The sequence below is a fragment of the Rhinolophus hipposideros genome, assembly GCF_964194185.1.
Source record: "Rhinolophus hipposideros genome assembly, chromosome: 7".
NCBI lineage: Eukaryota > Metazoa > Chordata > Mammalia > Chiroptera > Rhinolophidae > Rhinolophus > Rhinolophus hipposideros.
Window position 1 is genome coordinate 58,465,932 of NC_138053.1, and position 17,811 is coordinate 58,483,742.

Genomic DNA, 17,811 nt, shown 5'->3' on the forward strand with positions numbered 1-17,811 from the left:
TTGGGAAAACACAGCTTTAGATAAATTATTATAAGGCATTACTCAAAGTCAAATACTAAGCACTACTTTATGAAAAACATCAGCAAATTGTATATTCAACCCTGCTACTCTTCCAGTGCCTATCAAGCTTCATTTTTCTTTGTAGATCTGAAACACTACATATATAGTTACTTGTTTGTGTCTGTCTCCCATGAGAATATAAACTCAGATGCGAATATAAGATTCTATTTGCTTCACCAATATATCTCTAGATCCCAGAGCATTTCCTGGCCTACTGATAGCTTTCAATAAATGTTTGCCATTTGTAGGAAAGTCCAAGGAATAATAACTCTTAATTCTTTAGAAACACTTCTTTCACACACTTTAGGTGTGTGAAAGTGCACAATTTGAAGTATAATTTAAATTAATTATCAAATTTCTACGGATAGATATCATAGAGGATCACTCTAAAAACTAAAAAGTTAAGGGTATTGTGTCTGATTTCCTAATCTCATATACATTTTTACAGATTTAGGAGAAATTAGACAAGTCCAACAGGATTTATTGTTTATGAATCTACACATATTTCACAAAAATTACCTGTATCTATTTTCTAATATTTTCCTTATATTTATAAAACGGTTTACATGTGTTCAAGAGTGTAACAGGGCCGGCCGGGTGGCTCAGGCGGTTGGAGCTCCGTGCTCCTAACGTCGAAGGCTGCCGTTCGGATTCCCACATGGGCCAATGGGCTCTCAACCACTAGGTTGCCGTTTCAACTCCTTGAGTCCCGCAAGGGATGGTGGGGCTCTGCCCCCTGCAACTAAGATTGAACACGGTACCTTGAGTTGAGCTGCCGCTGAGCTCCCGGATGGCTCAGTTGATTGGAGGGCAGGCTCTCAACCACAAGGTTGCCAGTTTGACTCCCGCAAGGGATGGTGAGCTAACATCCCTTTGTTACTAACTAACAAGGGCAACTGGACCTCGAGCTGAGCTGCGCCCTCTACAACTACGATTGAAAGGACAACAACTTGACTTGGAAAAAATCCTGGAAGTACATATTATTCCCCAACAAAGTCCTGTTCCCCTTCCCCAATAAAATCTTAAAAACAACAAAAAGAGTGTAACTGCACTTAAATGAGACCATTAAATTGGAATGCATAATCATATAGCACAATCGGAATTCCACTAATTTAGAAAAATCAAAATGCCCACCTGATTATCTGAGAGCCACATAGCAGTCAACTGCTGTAGCTTTGTAAAGCTAAAGGGCAAATTCTTTAATCTGTGGGAAAAAATACAAACAAAAATTAAACTTTAAAATGAGAAATGTTAAAATATGAGAGTAAATATAATGGTCTTTTAAACAATGTTATATTATTACATATGAAAACTGGAAGAAAAATAGTTAATTCAGGGAAAACCCCAATACAAGTCTTTGAATAGGATATAAAACAAAATGTTACCTGCATTTATAACAATTAGTTTTTAAAACATAATTATTCAATTGAATAAATTTGGCTGGGGGAAAAATAATCTAATAACCTGAAAATATTGTCTGATAAGAAAAGACAAAGACACATTAAGCAATGTCTCATAAAATTGCTTTGGATAGTTTATTTGTATTTAGAGAGAACAAACTGTTATAGAAAGCACTCTTAGTGACATTCTGTTATAAAAACTGCACTTCTATGTATTTCATTATGAGCCAGTACTTTCATACTCAAGAAGACTATTTTAACATTATAATGAGTAAAAATCAAGTAATACAAGTACCCATTAGACTGCTAAATAAGAATAAAATCCTACTTAAAAATAGAATGTCTACTTAAACCTTCTGTCTTATGCTTATCTACTCTTTTATACCTATCGTTCAAGGTAATTTGTTGGAATTTAGGGCTCTAGTTTTAGGGTATAACGTACAGGTCAAACAAAGGTTTAATTAAAAAAAATAATAGCAGTAGTACTTCTTAAATAAAATGGACCAGTCAGAATTATCCTAAACAGTCGGTAAACTGGGTTAACATTAAAGCTCTGTATGAGTCACCTTAAATCTGAAGTCACCTTAAATGTATGAGTCACCTTAAATCTGAAGTCTTAATTTTCTTCTCTACAAAATGGGAATACCTGTTGTACCATAGGATAGTTTTGAATACTTTATAAGTTACGATGGCAGCAAATCGTAAAAATGATGTAGAGACACTTTCATCATTACAGTAGTTCCACCTTATCCACAGAGGACACATTCCAAGATACCTCCCCCACCAGTAGATGCCTGAAATCAAGGACAGTATGAACCCTATTTTTTTCCCTATACATACATAAATACTATTTTTTCCCCTCTACATACATAAATACATACGTACCTTTTTCCTTTAAAGGAAGCACTTTCTGGCTTCTCTTTGGCATATCCAAATTGTCCACCTCACCACACTTGTCCTTTAGGGCCATTATTAACTAAAATAACAGTTACTTGAACACAAGCACTGTGATACTTCAAGAGTCGCTCTGATAACTGAGAGGGCTACTAAATGACTAACAGGCTGGTAGCATTTACAGTGTGGATACTTTGGATAAAGGGATGATTCACACCCAGAGCGGGATGGCACAAGATTTCATCGCACTACTCAGAAGAGTGCGCAATTTAACATTTATGAAATGTTTATTTCTAGAATTTTCCACTTAAAGTTTTCGGACCACAACTGACTACAAGTAACTGAAACAGTAGAAAGTGAAAACGTGGATAAGTGGTGGGCTACTTTTTTTTTTCACCTCAGGAAAAAATTATGGACAATCTGCTCTTAAACACTGTCACAATTTAGCAACCCTAGTGATCTATTTGCTCCACACCTTGGCTATGCTGTCCAAACTATGTAAGTGCATACCTGATCACACCTTTGCTTAGAAAAATACAAGGAGCAGATTAGATTAAAAGCTTCTTTGTTCAAAGATGAAGATCTGACTTTTGGGACTAAAAAAGGTTGCTATAAAGGAAAGAATAAAAGTTGTGTAGCTGAAGTCAACAGAAAATGACCAATAACCACAGTATGATAATTAACATGAGGTGAAATTAGATCATTCTTTCAGATAAAGATTCTATTAAAAAATAAATACATACGACAAGAACATGCATTAGATTTTCTATCACATATAAGGAAACTTCAATTTCTTCCAATCAGTATCTTCCACAAACCAATTGATGAATACATTATTACACACCTATTGTCACTTAAATTAATGACTTTTAATTTTTCCATATCACCCATTTCCTCTGGAAGCGTCTCAAGTTTATTGGAATGGAGAAATAGCACAGTTAAATTTTTCCAGCTGCCAATCTGAAAGAAAAACAAAATTGGGGATAAAAATTTGGCCTACTGCTTAAGAGACATAATTAAAATATCATTTTCGAAAGTTATTAAAAATACTCTTCTCAAATAGAAAATAAATTACATTTCCCCTTTTCAATTATTAATTTTTCGGTAAGAAGAAAAGCATTTAGGTATCTCCTGTAAATCAAAATAGCTAAGTATTATGCAGAAAATAAATAACTTAGTTACATAATTATTTTTGAAAGAAAATAAAACCACACTAGATAGCTATAACAAAATGAAAATAAGTTTAAAATACATACCTCTGGGGGTAACTGTTGTAGGTAATTATGATCTGCAGCAAAGGTTCTTATATTAGTAAGCTGACCAATTGATGAAGGCAAAGCTTCAATTTCATTGAAGCTGCAATCCAGTTCTTCTACTGATGCTAACCTTTAATGAAGAAAACATACATTATAAAAAGATTTCCTGTATATAATCCAAAACTTAAGAATGCATGAACATCTGAACTTGACTTTAACAAGACTAGCAAAGCTCTATCTCCACTAAGATAAACTTCACCAGTAAAAATCAGCGTATCTTTATTATAAATGTACCCAACCTGTAACCATTGCGTTTTTGGGGCAACTAATTGCTTATTTAAATGTTTATGGAATCTCCTTTAGATGATCTTTATGCAATTATCTGAAAACATATATGGCATGCTGAACTGAAAGTAAAATTTTCTAGCTTATTAATTTATAAAAATCTTACCCTCCTATAGAGTCTGGTAGATACATTAACTGATTTTCATCTATTTTAAGAGTTGTTACATTCTTCAATGAACCTATTGAGAGAAGAAATAATATACAATTTTCCAGCTTGAACTAAAAAGCAATGTGAGCATATACTACATTTGACATGCATCATAACTTTTAAATGAACCTAATCTAAAAGAGACATGACGCCAACCCTGTCACTATTTCCCTACCCTATATTTTCAACTTTCACCTAAATATCACGTCTTACATGGTGCATATTAATCTATTTAACCCCCACGGAAATGTAAGCTTCATGAGAACAGGGACTTATTGTCTGCTTTGCTCATTGTTGTAGTGCTGCTCCTTAAAACAATACCATGGCACAGTTAAGACCATATATATAAACTTGTGGTATTAATGGATTAAAGAAATGGTAATATGAAGATAGTTTCCATAGGAATGTAACAAACTATTCTATGTAATCTATGTACACTAAATACTAAAATAAAAAAAATGGAGTTTAATTTAAAATTAAAAGTGCTGAATAAATTATAGGAGAATCTACAAAATGTAACCTGAGCTAAAATAACTATGCAATTCAATTGAAAATATGTAAAAATGATTTTTGGTTTTTATACTTAAACATCTTGAAGATGCCAAGACTTAAGTTTTGGGTTCTTTAATCAAAATTCAATACTCTTGATGCATCTTCAGACAAGCAACTAGACAACTAAACATTGACATCATAGGATTTGTTAAACTGGTCTGTTTTCTTGTCTGAGTCTAAAATGAAGTAACACTGAAAAAAGTTATCAGATAAGGGTTATGGTTAAGAACTAAACCAAATTTAGATCAACTTAACTCTGTTTTTTAAAAATTACATTTTATTAGTGATAAAGTAAAAGAAAGTAAAGAAAAACACTGAAGTCAACAAAGTAGTAAATTGTGTATCTGCTCACAGCAGGAAAAAAATTCAAGTAAGATTCGTCACTGCAGCAGTACAGCAAAACTATCTCAACAAATCAAGCAATGGCAAAATCTTAATTTCTCAGACTTTTATATTAATACAAATTAATCAATAAATTATAAAGTGATACAAACCGATACTCTCAGGCAGTTGTTGAAGTGAGTTGCTTGATAATAGGAGGTCTTGAAGGTTTTCACATGCTGAAATTCCTTCTTCAACCATTTCAATATTATTTTTAGAAACATCCAAATATGTGAGCTGCTTCAAACTACCGATAAACTATTAGTTAAAAAAAAAAACAAACAGAAGAAATCAAATAAATATCAACTGTAAATAATTTGCAAAAGTTTAGGTTATAAACCTAATACCAAGTTATAACTTATAATTAAATGTTTATACGAGAGAGGAGACTCATAATTTTTTAAAAAAGCCATTAGTAATGTACTCAGTAATAAAGCGAAGAGCTCCTATTAATTTCAGCCCAGCAGAGTGACAATGGACATACACTTTTCTTTGGAAACTCAGCTGTCCATAATCGGCTAGGGAGATAACGCATACAGAGATTCTTATGCTTTAAGTCTGAGAACGAACAAAACGTCATTTGATAAGACGGAAACGACATGGAAAATATCTTAGTTTCACAATTCTCTGGATAAACTGAATTAGGATATAAAGTCAACTGCAAGTTGAGTGGGAAGGACACACTCCATGGTATTAAAAAGACACTATTTTACAAAAATTTATAATGCAAGTGTTCTGATTTTAATCAAGCATGTGTTGACAGTAAAAATAAAACATGATTTGCCTCTATTGAATAGTACTAAGAATTAAATAACCAGGCTTTATTTTTTACTCATTAAAAGTAATTTGAAAATGTACAATTCATAAAACTACAGAGGATATACATAGCAATAAGCAAAGCCATTAAAAAATGGACATACATACCCCTGGAATAAAAGTTAGTCTATTACCATCCATCCAAAATTCTTTCAATCCACTTAGTTGCTCAAGTACTTCAGGCTGTTTGCATAAGGAGGAAGATAGGGGAATCCAATTATTTACTTGAATGTCTTTATTTGGTAAAAAAGCCCCTGGAAATTTCTAATGACAACTTTTAGTTTAAAGGGGAAAAAAAGGCAGAGTCAAAAGTCAAGCCTTTCCGCTCTATTTGTTATTGTACTATTACTAAAGGAGAACTCAAAAATAGACATTTCCTAACAGTAGACTGCATAAAACGCATTTAAGCTTTTGGTTATATAATAGGCTCAAGTATTTACAAAATTAATAAAGAAACAAAAATAAGGGCCATTCCTTTCAAGCGTACAGTAAAAAGATACTCTCACAATCATTACCTGTAAAAAGCTGAATGCTTTTAGGAAAAAAGAGGAAGGAAAAAAGAAATAGGGCAACACATATCTTAAATGCCCAATAAGGAAGGGAAAGGTAAGTAAACTAAGGCATAAAAATATGCCAAGTGTATTCTGTTATTTTTAAACTCCTAGCAACTACATGGTGAAATATTGTTTATAATGTGGTGTTGAGGACCAAAAAATTAATCAGAGTTGTACTGGACCTCGGTATTAAGGCAAAATTTGATCTTGGGCATTTTTGCCCTTGGAGGCTCTTCTGAATGCCTCAAAGATATTTCTGTCACCTCACAAACCTCTGTCCTATCAATGACATTGTGATGGCATAGAGTACCAGTATATCTAATCACCATAACAACATGAGTAATACATAAAAGGCATGTCATTGAAATTTACTGTTAACATGTAAATACAGATAAGAATTCTAGATGCAACTTGGATTAAAAGAAATATTTTGTGCTTTACTTGTTATAATTCCAGTAGTAAGTTTTTTTATTAATGTATAATGTTGGAAGACCAAAATGGACCAAAAATTAATGATTCTGAATGCTGCTCTGGTTCATAAAATTAATAACGATTAAGAATTTTCAAACAGTTAATATGGAAATAGATTAATACACATAAAACAAATACTGAGAAAGTACAACAGCTAGATAATTTAAGCACAAAATACATTTTTTTTCACAAGCAGTAAAACCTCCTACAACACATAATAAAAGCCATCATAACCCATCTTCAATTAAAATACAATAAAGAATATGACAAAGAGTATTTTAGGAAAACATACCACCATGCTCCTCCACTAACTTAACTGAAAGATGACTGTCTATTTAGTGAACAAATGTACATACAATACCCATAGGGCAATCATGCAGTTGACAGTGCTGAGAAATTTTTGTTCTTAAGACTATCATATAAAATATACCACAATTTAACAAAAGCCAAAAACTTGTGGGCATAATGTAAAAATTTTGATGATGATACTCAGGTTCATAAATTCCTCTTCAAACAAATGTATCTAGCTTATTTTGAGTTCTCTTGGAGAAATAACTAAAGTCAAAAAACTGTTTACATGCTCCTTTTCTTTTTCACTCAGCATCAGAGTATGCTTTGCATTCAAGGCAAAAACATAATGCAGAGGTCTCACTACCAACTCAAAAATAACAGTTGTTTCACTCGATGTTTTTTCTTTAGCTATTAAATAAAATTATGGAGAAGTATTTTATCATTGAATAAATTCCTAAGCAAATACTCCCCGGGAAGTAGTACTTTTCCTGGTGCATTCTAGTCATGAAATTTTGTTTTTCGCTTATAATCTCTCCAACTTTCTACTTCCTATGCCTAAAACCTTTTAGTTACCTTTTTCCATGGGTTTCTCATTAATTTTACATTTTGCCTTTATTCCTGTCAGATGTTTCTATCTACCTGGTTAATTTTCCCTCTTAAGAACTTTCATATTTTGTCTCTCAAAAATATGTGTATATCTCTACCCAACTTTATACTTAAAAATGCAGGGAATACACTAATTTTCACATTTTGTTCTTGATGAAATATAAGACTTTTGGATAGTGAGGCTGGTGAGAACTTACCACTTCTGTGAATTCATTACTTCCCAAATCCAGTCTTTCCAGCTGAGTTAGTCTATTCATGGTTCTGTACATAATGGAGTAATAACGAATTAAGTATACAAAAATATCAATTACACGCTAGCTTCAAAATTAATAATGGAAAACATTCGTGTGTCTTGTCTAATGTTTAAGCTTTCACATGTTGACAAAATACAAATAATTTTCTAAGAAAAGAAGTCATCATACAGTTATGACTCAATGACAGGGAGCTGTTCATTGTTAGGCAATTCCCTCGTCCCAACATCATAGATCACACTTACAAACCTAGATGGTTCAGCCTACTGCACACCGAGGCTGTATGGTACAGCTTACTGCTTCTAGGCTACAGCCTGTACAGCACTGAGTACTGCAGGCAACTGTAGCACAATGATAAGTATTTGTCTATTTAAACAGAAAAGTTAGACTAAAAATACAGTACAAAAGATAAAGTGTGTGTATGTGCGCGCGCACATGCACGTGCATGCATCTCCATCATGTCTGGAAATTTCACATATTAGAAATTAGTAAGTAAAATAAAACTCACTTAAAATGTTTTCCCGTTTTTTTCGTGCAAAAAAACAGAACACACATCATAATTGTAATTCACTATACTACTGACCTAACATTAGAAGAAGCAAACTGATTTTCCTCAACCCATCCATTTTAAATATGCCATTCTATCAACACTCCTTTCATTCATCTCACAACACCGATTTTTCTCAAAGCTATTTTATTTAACTTTCATTTATTGAGTGTCTATTATCAGATATTATAATTGTATTTCCCTTACTCATATCTGTCTTTGTCCAGAAAACACATAAGTCAGTTCTAGTTTGCTTTATAACAAAGCACAAGGTGTTTCCAGGATGTTTCTCAAGAAAGATTACATGCTATGATATTTAACTCCTATGTCCATAATGCTGTATCAGGTGGATGTTTCAGAAAAGTAAAGAGGGCTGTGAGGAGGGGGGAGACTGAAAGAAGAAAACAATCTTATTTTTCTTGATTCAATATTCTTATAATGACAAGAAAACACAGAAAATTCACATGTAGCAATTAAATACTGTATCAACAAGGGTTAAGTTATAAAAAAGGGTACATAAAAGAAAAGCAATGCCATTAGAAAAATTCAATTACAAATGACATCCTTAGAAAGTTAAAAGTTTAAACTGATTTAGGAAAACGTAAATGACATGTATATGAAATAGAAAAGAATATATTGTAGAGTTCTAAAAGAGTATCTCCTTCTCATCTTGTAGCTAATACTGGCAACTTTGGTCCTACACATACGCCTCAAAAATCTGAGACACACACAGTTTCATTTTTTCATTTTCAAGTCTTTTCATTTAATATATATCTTCCTACTTTAAGGAGAAAAGGAGAAATAATATGCCTCAAATTTCTTCCTGTTTACCTATAAAATTCTTTTGTATTTAACTCATTTTATCTTTTCCTCTCTTCTCAGAGGAAAAATATACATCCTTTGTGTTCCTGGTACTGTGCCCGCCAATATTAAGATGGTATTAAATTTCACTTTACATATCTAAAACAGCTTTCCCACTGCTGTAATCTTTTGATCATAAAAAGGTTCACTCACATAGCCTGAATGCACATGACTTTCTTTATAGTTTGTGAAGCCTCTAAGGTTTGAATCACAAGTTTTAAAAAGAAAGCAGGAAAGCTGTTTCCCCCCGCCATCTTGGAGCCTGTGGAGGCCTGCTGGGAACAGGATTTCTAAAACGACAAATATGTCTGGAAGGCTGTGGTCCAAAGCTATTTTTGCTGGCTATCAGCGGGGTCTCCGGAACCAGAGAGAGTACACAGATCTTCTTAAAATTGAAGGTGTTTATACTCAAGATAAAATTAAATTCTATCCAGGCAAGAAATGTGCTTATGTGTACAAGGCCAAGAACAACACAGTGACTCCTAGTGGCAAACCGAACTAAACCAGAGTAATCTGGGGAAAGGTAACTGATGCTCATGGAAACAGTGGTATGGTTTGTGCCAAATTCCAAAGAAACCTTACTGCTAAAGCCATACGACACAGAATCCGTGTAATGCTGTATCCCTCAAGGGTTTAAGCTTATTGAAAATAAAGTGGATTTGTTCTCTTGTAGGAAAAAATAAAAGGCAGGACAGACATATATGTAAATATGAATGAAGCTGAGGAGTTAAAATAAGTGAATTACTTATGATATCAGATAGACCATATTAACTGTAGGCTATTTCAGTAAACAATTTACACCTTGGTTATTCAAATTTTCTAGAAAACAGTCAAGTTTTGAGCTAACAAGTCATCAATGTTAGTACCAAATCTGTAAAATATTTAAATCTTTTTAATTTTATTATGAAATTTTAATATGGATAATTCTCACTTTAATTTATATTCACAGCTATCACTATAACACTATAACTCCAATAGTTCCTGTACTGAACAATTACTTGGCTAATACATAATGTCTCTTGAGAATCAAAACTAGGTATGTTCTTTGCCCTCAAAGACTTCCGGTCATGGGTTGGGGGTAAGGTGGAAGGATATAAGTGCAAGTGAGCATGTGCATAAGTTGATCAGGTAAGAAGGGAGTGAAATGTATAAAAAAAGACTAAAGTGGTAAACATCATAACAGATATAAATAAGATGCCACAGAATTTGAATAACTCCTGGGGAACTGGAAGGTGACAATTAACTCCTGACAAATTACAATAGGAGTCAGCAACGTTTCCTGTAAAGGGCCAGACAGTAAAGTATTTCAGTCTTTGCATGTTATCTGTTACAACTACTCCACTGTACCACTATAGAGTAAAAGCAGCCATAGAAAATATGTAAATGAATGAATGTGGTTCCAATGAAACTACTTACAAAACTAGGCAGTGGGTGGGCCAAATTTAATCATAGACTATAGTCTGCCAGTGCCTAAATTGTAAAACATGCAGAAATGAATTCAGGGTGTTTTAAGACATTTCTTTAATAAATGGACACAGATGAGGTCGGCCCGGTGGCTCAGGTGGTTGGAGCACCGTGCTCCTAAATGGACAGATTACACAGTGCATTCTGAGTTTGTAGATCTGTTTCAGTTTTATACTCTATTTGCTCTTCAACTGCCATCTCTTTTTGCTGTTATCTTACCAGTCGGGGGCCCTCCACCTCATTTCTAATTTACAACAGACTACAAAACCAGACAAACTCTTAAAACTGTACTTAGCGGCCTGCACAAGAAGACCCTTTAGCTCTCTCTATTGAGTACTGTGTAAGAGCTCTTGTATATGAACTGGGACCTGTATTTGGGACTCAAGTAGGCGTTACATATTTATTATTTTGACTTTTGTCACACAAGTCTTTCCAAAGAGCTACGAAATCACTATTAAATATCAAATACAGATACACAGATTTTTATATTTAACACCACTAACTAAAAGATGATGACTACAAATGTCAGTCTTTTAAAATAACTTGCACTCATATTTCAGATATTAGAAAGTTAACATTTCTCTAAGGACTTAAGAATTCAAAATTCTAAATTTTAGAAAGGACAGCACCTTTACTTACTTTGGCAACATTTTCAACTGGTTTTCTCTAAGTTCTAATATTTGGAGTTTAATCAATCTGCAAAACAAAGAAAACAAATCAAGCACCTGTGACAAGGACAAAGAATTTAATTAACAAGTTCATGTCATACTCCAAAATTTTAAAACAACCAGTATTTACTGTGCAATTACAATGTGCAGAATACTATGTTAAAATTTACACAGGAATACAAAGTGATACAAAATAAGAAAACACTATTTTATGCTCTCAGAATTAGTGTGTGTGGGGGGAGTGGGAGGAGGAGGAATAAACACTTCCAGACGTATTCAAAGCACAAAATGATGTCCCTAAATATCAAACTTAGAGTACTTTATTTCTCTTTGTAAAAATGCCTTCCAAAATTATTAGCCATTATTAGATTACAGAATAATAATTAAACTTGAGTTCATACATAAGGGAACACAAGGAGACATGGAAAGGAGAAATCCTCTGGCACTTCACTAATGCACAGTCCAATAAATGTGGAGGAAAAATGAGCCAATTAACTGGTACAAAGATGCTAATTAATGCTACAATAGCAATCATATTACAACATGCAAATGTATACCTAAACTTACAAAATGTTACGGGTCAAATATATTTCAACAAAAATAAAAAGTGGTCCAAATGCCAGATACAGAAGAGGAATCTGACAAGTACATGAGTTTTGTATTTGTATGCATGTGTATAAATACATAACATACACAGAGGGTGCCAAAAAATGTATATACATTTTAAGAACGGAAAAAACTGTATTAAAATTGTAATACTCAACATATACCGAGAATAAAAGATGAAGACAAGTAATGTGTATACATTTTTTTAACACCCCTGGTATGTATGTATATAAACATATGAAGTATGATAACGTAGCTCCCATAAGTCATTAGGCTGCAACAACGCTCAGAATTTTTCTTTACTGAAATATAACTGACATTCTGAAATGCAAAAACTTCCTAAATTTTTGGGATCTGAACAATTGCATAGATGCTTGAGAAAATAAAATGTGGATATTTTACAGTTATGTTTTTAGAACAGAATGCTTTTCGTATAATACACATTTTATTCTTTCTGGATGCCCCCCCCCCAAAAAAAATATACATATAATTGACATATAACATTATATTAGTTTCAGGTGTACAACATAATGATTTAATATTTGTACATACTGCGAAATGATCACAATAAGTCTAGTTAACATCCATCACCATACATAGTTACACATTTTTTTCGTTAAGAGGACTCTTAAGAGCTCCTCTCTTAGCAACTTTCAAATATGCAATACAGTATTATTTATTTTTGTAACTGGAAATTTGTACCGTTTTATCACCTTCACCCTTTTAACCTACAACCACTTCTTACCCTTCACATACCCACAGAAATCAGCAATCAATCTGTTCTCTGTGTCTATGAGCTTGGGCTTTTTTGTTTTTTGTTTTTTCAAGATTCCACATATAAGTGAGATCATATGGTATTTGTCCTTATTTTTACATCAAAAAATGACTATATAATTAACATGTAGTTGGATAGCACTTTCTCTAGCAATTAATTAAATACAATAATAATCTGATACCTAGTATTGATTCATTTATTAATTTGTCTTTTCATTTAAAAAAAATTACTCAGGTGTTATGACAAGAACTGTTCTACGTTCAGATACTGGGGAATGGAGGCAGCAATGGCGTACACCCCAAAAACACATTTTCTCTTCTCCAGAATTTTGATTCCAGTGGAGAAGATAGATAAACCAATGATTAGACCATTTTCAAATGTGATAAATGCTAAGACTAAACCATTACTTATTTCAAATATACAAAAATTACCCCAATTTAAACTTTATATTTTGCATTTTTTTCAAAACTGATTCAAGTCTTAAATTACTTTTTCCTTTAAAATTTTTATTGCTTATTGTTTACTTGGAAAAATAAATTCAAAGTAAATAAGTTCTGACAAAACTATAAAAATCATAATGCTTAGAATTACAAAAGAGGAACCTATGAAACTGTAATTAATAGAATTACTAAAGCAACTTGCAGTTTTATAAACTTTACAAGAGCTAACAAGAAAAGGTTTTAGAAGAAACTATAATTTACCTGCCAAAATTAGCTGGCAAGAACTCAAGAAAAGCATCATTCAGATATAACTGGGTTAGGTTTAACAGCTGAGAAAATCCATCAGGAAGCCTATATAAAATATACCAGAATTTAAATTAAATTCACATATATAATTTCAGTCTCTTATTAAAATCTCTCTAAGAATCTAACATGTTCTTAACAGATAATAGTCACCTCTTTACTTTTATCAGTGATTTGCAAATTGAACTTTGTCTTTTACAACTTAACGTATTTCAATGCTATCTTTATCTCTTATAAAAATGTAGTGAGGCAATATTTGTCTCAATAAGATAAAATCTGCACAAAATTGTGAACTATGAATGAGGCACAATACACAGAAATGTATTTATGACATCCATAGGCCCTCTTGAAATTTGCTTCATCTAACATCAATCCAAAGGACTAGGTAAGGAACTCTAAACCTTGACAGCATTGACTCTTGGGGCTGGGTCTTCTGCATTGCTGGATGGTTAGCAGCAACCCTGGCCTCTACTGACTAGAAGCCAGCAGAGGAGCACCATGACAGGCTGTGAAAACCAAATATGTCTCTAGAATTTACCAAATAAACTTGAGGGTAAAATCATCCCCGTTTCAGAACCACTGGTTTAGATTATTTTCAATTTCCACATCTGGCCACTAAATAATCAAATAAAGATTGTGTAATTTTATAATGAGCAAAAGAGAATTATTAATAAACTGAATGCGATTTTAAGGCCATATAAGAACCTATATGTATTAGCTTTACTTTTATTCCCTCCGACTTATAAAATACAGCTCCAGAACTTGATGCTAGAGCAATATTTTCAGATGAAGATAAAGTATCTTTATATGTTTGTCCTGGATTTCACCAAGTACAAAATTTTCTTGCAGTAAGACTATCAGTCTTTGATTCATCTTTCTCCCCTCCATTCTTCTGTCTTACACAGCAAGTAAGGCAATGCTATGTTTAGAAAAACTCATTAAATACAGTATTATATGAAACCTGGTTTCAGCTTAACTATACTATGTTTCACTCTATCATTTTTTTTCACCACTTCTCTTTTGTAAAATATAACAGCTTTGGTACCAGAAAAGTGTTCTGTTTATAGCTAGTACCATCATAAAAGAATATATATGACCTCTATTCTACGGTATAACCAATCACTTGATTTTTTTCCCTTTTCTATTGTTTTTTTCTTCTTGACCTTTCAGTTTCTTTTACTATTTTCAAAAGTTTAAGTACACCACACATTTGATTTGCAGGTGAACACTCTCTTATGTTGTGCAACTATGACCAGGAGACCTGGCTAGTTTCATCTGTGACATTATCTATCTGTGATACCTGGAGCAAAACACTTGCATTACCTGTTTGAATGTCAAATTTACCTTTGCAAAATATGGAGTTGGAAAGCTTATTTAAAAGGTTCTTTTTAAATCTAAAATTGAAATTTTATGTAGATTTAAGATTGACAATAATTGTTCATTAAAATATAGACAGTAATATTCTATTACTATTTCATAGTTGTAATATTCTACCATAGGTTCACAGTTATTCACAATAGTAATTTGTAATTCAACAGAGAACTTACTTGGAAATAGGGTTTACACTGGCCTCCACAACTGTTAAAACTTTACAATTTTTTATATTTTCTGGAAACTCCTGTATTCCTAAAAAATGAACAAATAATTAATGATCAAATTAAAAATCTATTACAAAGAACAAAATAATAATAGTAATAACTGTATACCTTGGAGACTGGAAATTTACCAACTGACCAGATCTAGACATTAACCAAACAGAACTACCTCAGCAATTTCTCTTTTCTCTTGCATCTTTTGTTCATTTGTCTCTTCATAACTGCTAATTACCTTGATTAGTTTTACCTTCCTTTCCTTCTCTTAGCTCTTCTGAAAATTAGTGTCGTCTCTATGTGATAAGGACACATAGAGATGCAGAACATAACATTCTTTCTACTTTTTTCACGTAAAAAGAAGCACCAATTCTTCATACCAATTCTATGTCTGAAGGCAGCTGTTTGTTTTGTTTTGTTTTTAACAGGACTTTTATTCGGGAACAGCGTGTACTTCCAGGCCTTCTTCTTTCCAAGTCAAGTTGTTGTCCTTTCAATCTTAGTTATGTAGGGTGCCGTACGGCAACCTTGTGGTTGAGAGCCCACTGGCCCATGTGGGAATCGAACCGGCAGCCTTCGGAGTTAGGAGCATGGAGCTCTAACTGCCTGAGCCACCGGCCCAGCCCGTGAAGGCAGCTGTATACCAATACTTTTGTTAAATACCAGAAAAAAGTTGTGACAAGTCATGTAACAGTAAAAGCTTCCAAGTACTTATTTTTATTTCTGTAACTTGTCTCAGCAAAAATATAGTAACAGTAATTTATGAACAAGCAATAATCCATACACCAACTTCAAGTAGCACTGTTGTATTCTAGACTAAAGGAGTGCCAATTAATAACTTTTTTATTAAATGTACTGGGGTGACATTGGTTAATAAAATTATGTAGGTTTCAAGTGTACAATTCGATAATACTCATACATCATCTATATATTGCATTGTGTGGTCACCACCCAAAGTCAAATCTCCTTCCATCACTATATATTTGACACCCTTTACCTAATCCTTACCCTCTGGTAACCACTAAATTGTTGTCTGTGTCTATGAATTTTTGTTTGTTTCTTTTCTTGTTCATTTGTTCCTTTCAGTTTTATATCCAACACAATTAACAATTTTTTAAATATTCCAAAATTTCTGTGTTTGTAAGACCCCATTCCCTCCACTAACTTGATATGATTATTCAACAGAGGTGACACTAGAAGATCATTTAAGCCTCTCTCAAAAGATTTCATCACTATATGATTCTAAGCAAGTTACCACAGTGCCAAGCATACAATTTCAGGTGATGAAAAATAAATAACGCAATATCACCGACTGGCAAATACAGTAATAACTGTTCCGCCAAAACTCATCAATGGATGCTAAAATTAGTGGGTAAAAAACTGCTAAGAAACAGGGTATTAGTACAGTTTCAAAGTTTCTCTCCAAAAGATACTTATCATAATAGAAAAAAAGTAACTTTACAGTGAAGAAATCTCACAGGCACCACCTTAAACTGCTTCCCAGTCAGTTTCACCAGTCACCGTCACGCGACACCTAATCTGAGGTGCACTGAGGAGGGACGCAACATCACTGCTGTCCCATTCTTGCCAAAAACACACAACCTGAATTTAATCATAAGCAAACATCAACTAAATCCAAAAAAGGGAAATTGTAAGAGGCCAGTAATCTTCAAAACTGTCAAGTTGAAAAAACAAAAAGTTACAAACAAAGGAAGACTGAGAAACTACCCAGATAAAGAGGAGACCCGAGAGACCTGACAGTGGTTGAGTACCCACACCTACTACAACAACTATTAACACACACACACACACACACACACACACACACACACACACACGGAAAATCTCGGTAAGACTGGGGGACTGTATCAATGCTAATATCTATATAGGTCTAAAACATTTCAAAATGTTACCACTGGGAAAAACTAGGTAACGAGTACACAGGACCACTCTGTAATGTTTCTTACAACTGCATATGAAGTGACAATTATTTCAATAAAAATTTCAATTAAAAAAATCTGGGTTTAATGATATGGTAAGGAAAGGTTTTTATTATCACTGTTGTTATTACACATTCAATTTCTCTAACAGTTTCAAAATAATTCAGTTTTCAATTTCAGTTTTAGGAACTGTCACTTTTGCTGGAATTTATGGAGTTCACGTCACTCTTCAAATCAGGAAATGTAAACACTGAGAGATATTTAATGATATTAAGGAATTATTGTTAGCTGTTATTTTTTAAGTGTGATAATACTAAGAGTGGTTTCATCTTGAAATACTTATGTATGAAAGGTTGTGATTTGCTTAGAACAATCAGAAGTGGGAAGTAGGAGGTATAGACGACACTACAACATATTGATAAATGTTAAAGCTGGTTGAGAGGTACATCAGGTTTATTATATTCTCTCTCCTTTTGTAAATGCTGAAATAGTCCAAAACAGACTCAAAGAAAACAGAGAATAAATAGGATTAACAGAAAAGGACTTTAAAACAGCCATTGCTGTTAAAGGGAACAAAATGAATAATGTGATGG

General features: G+C 33.1%; 1 protein-coding gene and 1 pseudogene across 14 annotated transcripts in view; one reads left to right on the top strand and one right to left on the bottom strand.

Annotated features, from left to right (window-relative positions):
* ERBIN (erbb2 interacting protein) overlaps positions 1 to 17,811 on the bottom strand; it is a 107,701-nt gene that overhangs the window by 39,093 nt on the left and 50,797 nt on the right. For 12 of the 13 annotated variants that reach the window (XM_081053442.1, XM_081053452.1, XM_081053451.1 and 9 more), the window contains 10 exons: positions 15,237 to 15,315; positions 13,648 to 13,737; positions 11,537 to 11,593; positions 7,972 to 8,035; positions 5,961 to 6,035; positions 5,150 to 5,294; positions 4,062 to 4,134; positions 3,611 to 3,740; positions 3,199 to 3,314; positions 1,195 to 1,264 (listed from right to left, as the gene is read on the bottom strand). In XM_081053442.1, coding sequence (XP_080909568.1) covers positions 1,195 to 1,264; positions 3,199 to 3,314; positions 3,611 to 3,740; positions 4,062 to 4,134; positions 5,150 to 5,294; positions 5,961 to 6,035; positions 7,972 to 8,035; positions 11,537 to 11,593; positions 13,648 to 13,737; positions 15,237 to 15,315 — 899 coding nt within the window. Of the gene's footprint in view, positions 1 to 1,194; positions 1,265 to 3,198; positions 3,315 to 3,610; positions 3,741 to 4,061; positions 4,135 to 5,149; positions 5,295 to 5,960; positions 6,036 to 7,971; positions 8,036 to 8,533; positions 8,606 to 11,536; positions 11,594 to 13,647; positions 13,738 to 15,236; positions 15,316 to 17,811 lie in introns of those variants that run through there. The other variant, XM_081053443.1, reaches the window with a different exon arrangement.
* LOC308500174 (large ribosomal subunit protein eL33-like) lies at positions 9,738 to 10,070 on the top strand (annotated as a pseudogene). The gene has a single exon. The product of its transcript is annotated as a large ribosomal subunit protein eL33-like (transcript).